Source organism: Microtus ochrogaster, chromosome 4 (genome assembly GCF_000317375.1).
Source record: "Microtus ochrogaster isolate Prairie Vole_2 chromosome 4, MicOch1.0, whole genome shotgun sequence".
Lineage (NCBI taxonomy): Eukaryota > Metazoa > Chordata > Mammalia > Rodentia > Cricetidae > Microtus > Microtus ochrogaster.
The window spans coordinates 4,093,563-4,096,683 of NC_022011.1; the positions used below are offsets into that span (position 1 = coordinate 4,093,563).

The 3,121-nt window shown below is 42.8% G+C and overlaps 1 protein-coding gene across 1 annotated transcript in view; it reads right to left on the reverse strand.

Moving 5' to 3' along the window:
* Tango6 (transport and golgi organization 6 homolog) overlaps positions 1-3,121 on the reverse strand; it is a 169,276-nt gene that overhangs the window by 32,308 nt on the left and 133,847 nt on the right. The window contains exon 17 of the mRNA XM_005345416.2: positions 827-978. Within this exon, the coding sequence (XP_005345473.1) occupies positions 827-978 (152 nt within the window). The remainder of the gene's footprint in view (positions 1-826; positions 979-3,121) is intronic.

A 3,121-nucleotide genomic window follows, 5' to 3' on the forward strand; every position in this document is an offset into this window, starting at 1 on the left:
TCATGTATGTGCACCCATGGCCGTTGTGTATACATGTTCATGTATGTGCACCCATGACCGTTGTGTATACATGTTCATGTATGTGCACCCATGGCTGTTGTTATACATGTTCACATATGTGCACCCATGCATGTTTATTTCTCTCTCTCTCTCGCTCTCTCTCTGTAGAAATCATGAAACTAGAAGAGGGATCCTGAAAGGTAGAAAAGAAAGTCTTGGGAAGGGTTCAGAAGATGAAAAAGTAGAAGAAGAACAAAAAGGGGGAGCAGCAGATACACATGATATGAAATACAAGGGGACAAATGAAGGAGCGAGGAAGGGGAATAGGGAGACGGGTAGGGGCAGTGGAGGAAGGGGATTAGGGGAGAGGTAGGGGCAGTGGATTAAAAAAAACAAAGTACACATGAAATCTCATAATGAAACTTATTATTTTGTATACTATTTTTTTTTTTTGTTTTTTTGAGACAGGGTTTCTCTGTGGCTTTGGAGCCTGTCCTGGAACTAGCTCTGTAGACCAGGCTGGTCTCGAACTCACAGAGATCCGCCTGCCTCTGCCTCCCGAGTGCTGGGATTAAATGTGTGCGCCACCATCGCCCGGCCCTACTATTTTAAAATAAGTAAATAAAATTCAAAAGTGAACTAAGTTGAGGAAGGGGAGGATGATAGGACAGCCTACAGAGGTTAAATGACAGACTTGTCCCGTTTCAGAGGGATGCAGTAACAGATGGAAAAGGACCACAGGTTGATCTCCTGACTCAGGAGCCCACACTTTATCACAGTCTCAACAAATCAAACTCTGGGGACAGAGTCGGCATACGGTAGGTACCTCATGAACCACAGGGCCCAGCAGGAAGTCCAGGAGCTGGCACAGCTCTCCCAGGTTGGCTAAGCTGCTGGCCCTGTGTGCAGCATCTGGATCTTTCACTCCCCTCAGGAATGTGTGGAGTAAAGGCTCCCGGTATTTTGAGACCATGTCCCCTGTAGAAAAAACAAAAAACCATCAAAATCCTTTAACATTTCAGCTCTTTAGTGAAGGACTAGCGATTTAACATGGCACACTGCATGGTGCCTTACTCTGCAGTGGGCATATATAACCACTAAGAGTCATGCTCAGAGCTGGGCATGGTGGCTCACGCCTGTAATACAACACTTGGGAAGCTGAAGAAAGTTCTCGTGTTCAAAATCAGCTTGAACTCCACAGACAGCTTCAAGGCAGACTGGGCTCCATACTAAGACTTCTCTCTGTTAGATATGCTAATGTTATTTAGATATGAAAATTAACAAAGCATCATCTTTAGCCTGTAAGAAGTCAAAGCTTAAATGGTGGGTGCAAACAACAAGTGCTGACAACTGTGGTCCTGACACACTCCATGCAGTTCTGTGTCTCTCTCTGCCCTGTGAACATCAACATGGACCCGGGGATGACTTAGCCAGTCTATTTTCAGCATAGAAAACCGGTACACACTCAGGGCTGGAGATGGAGCTCGGCTGGTAAAGTGCTTGCCTAGCATGCATATTGCTCTGGGTTGAATCCCTAGCACAGGCTAAAACTCAGTGTGGTGAAGACCTGTAATCCCAGCACTCAAGAGGCAGGAAGAACAAAAGTTAAAGGTGATCCTCAACTACAGAGCAAGTTCAAGCCCAGTTGGGACACATGAGACTTAAAAAAAAAAAGTGTTCAAACTTGGGCTATTTGACATTTAAGTCCTATAACTACTACATTTAAGATATTTGCAATGAAAAAGAAGATATACTCTTCTACTTTTCCCATAGTGCTCTGCTTCTCTGGAGTTGAGAAGAGGCTTGCTCATTCTGTAGAGCGTAATATAGATCCAAGGCTGGGTACTAGTTTGGTCTCTGCTCTAAACAATAGTGTGACCTTGTACAATAAACTTCCCCTCTTTAGACAGAGTAGAGATGAGCCCATAAGACAAGATGATCCTTCTGGTTATAAATCTGTAGGTTTGTGAATCATTTTGTTTAGTTAAAGGGACATGAGAGCTAACAGTCCCAGGAAAGAAGAGGGGGCAACATTCATAAGCCCTGTGGTATGAGTTTGTGCAGTTAAAGGAAGTAGGTTCCTTGTCAAGAAGGAGGGCACAAGAAAATAAAAGAGGTCTGGAAATACAGAAGGGAGAGAAATTGCAGGATAAAAAGAATAAGCATAAGAGAACCAAATTAGTTGTTAATAACAGACTTAAAATCAAAATAAATGGTAAAAAATACATCCTAAGTTAATTGATTATTTCTTAGTCTCTTGTTATTACTATTATAGATAGGGTTTTCCTGTAGTTCCAGTTGATCTGGAACTCACGATGTAGCACAGGCTGGCCTCAAAATAATGGCTATATATGTATGCCATGTATGAGGGCAGAAGAAGGGATCAGATCCCCTGGAGCTGGAGTTCCAGGTGGTTGTGAACCACCTGATGTGGGTGCTGGCAACTGTTAGAAGAGCAGCAGGCATTCTTAACTACAGAGCCATCTTTCTAGTCCATTGTCATTATTATTAATTTTGGCTTTTGAGATAGTCTCACATAGTTCAGGCTGGTTTCAGTATTGCCATATAACAAAGACTGGTCTTGACCTCCTGATCCTTCTGCTTCTACCTGCCAAGTGCTGGAAGTACAGAGCCTGGGTCACCATTACTGATCCCTTAATTTTTCCAGTGCTGGAGATCAAACTCAGAGCCTTGTGCATTCTAGTCATGTGCTCTACCATGAAATTACATACCCAGCCTAATTTATTAATTTACAAAATATTTATTAAGCATACATTTCAGGCACTGTCTTAGGTATTGAGACCAATTACATTTACAAAAAAAGACTCTTAATGATGCTCATTGCCTAACTGAAAACAAAACAGAAGAGAAAACTGACAACATGGTGCCATGGAGATGCTCTGATCAGTAATTTGACTCAGTTTCTTTTCTACTAAGAACAGAAACATCATCTTCATCACCATCAGCAGCATCAGCAGCAAAACCATGACCACCACCATCGTCATCACCATCACCACCATCACCATCATCACCACCATCATCATCACCATCACCACCACCATCATCACCACCATCATCATAACCACCACCATCACCACCATCATCATCACCATCACCACCA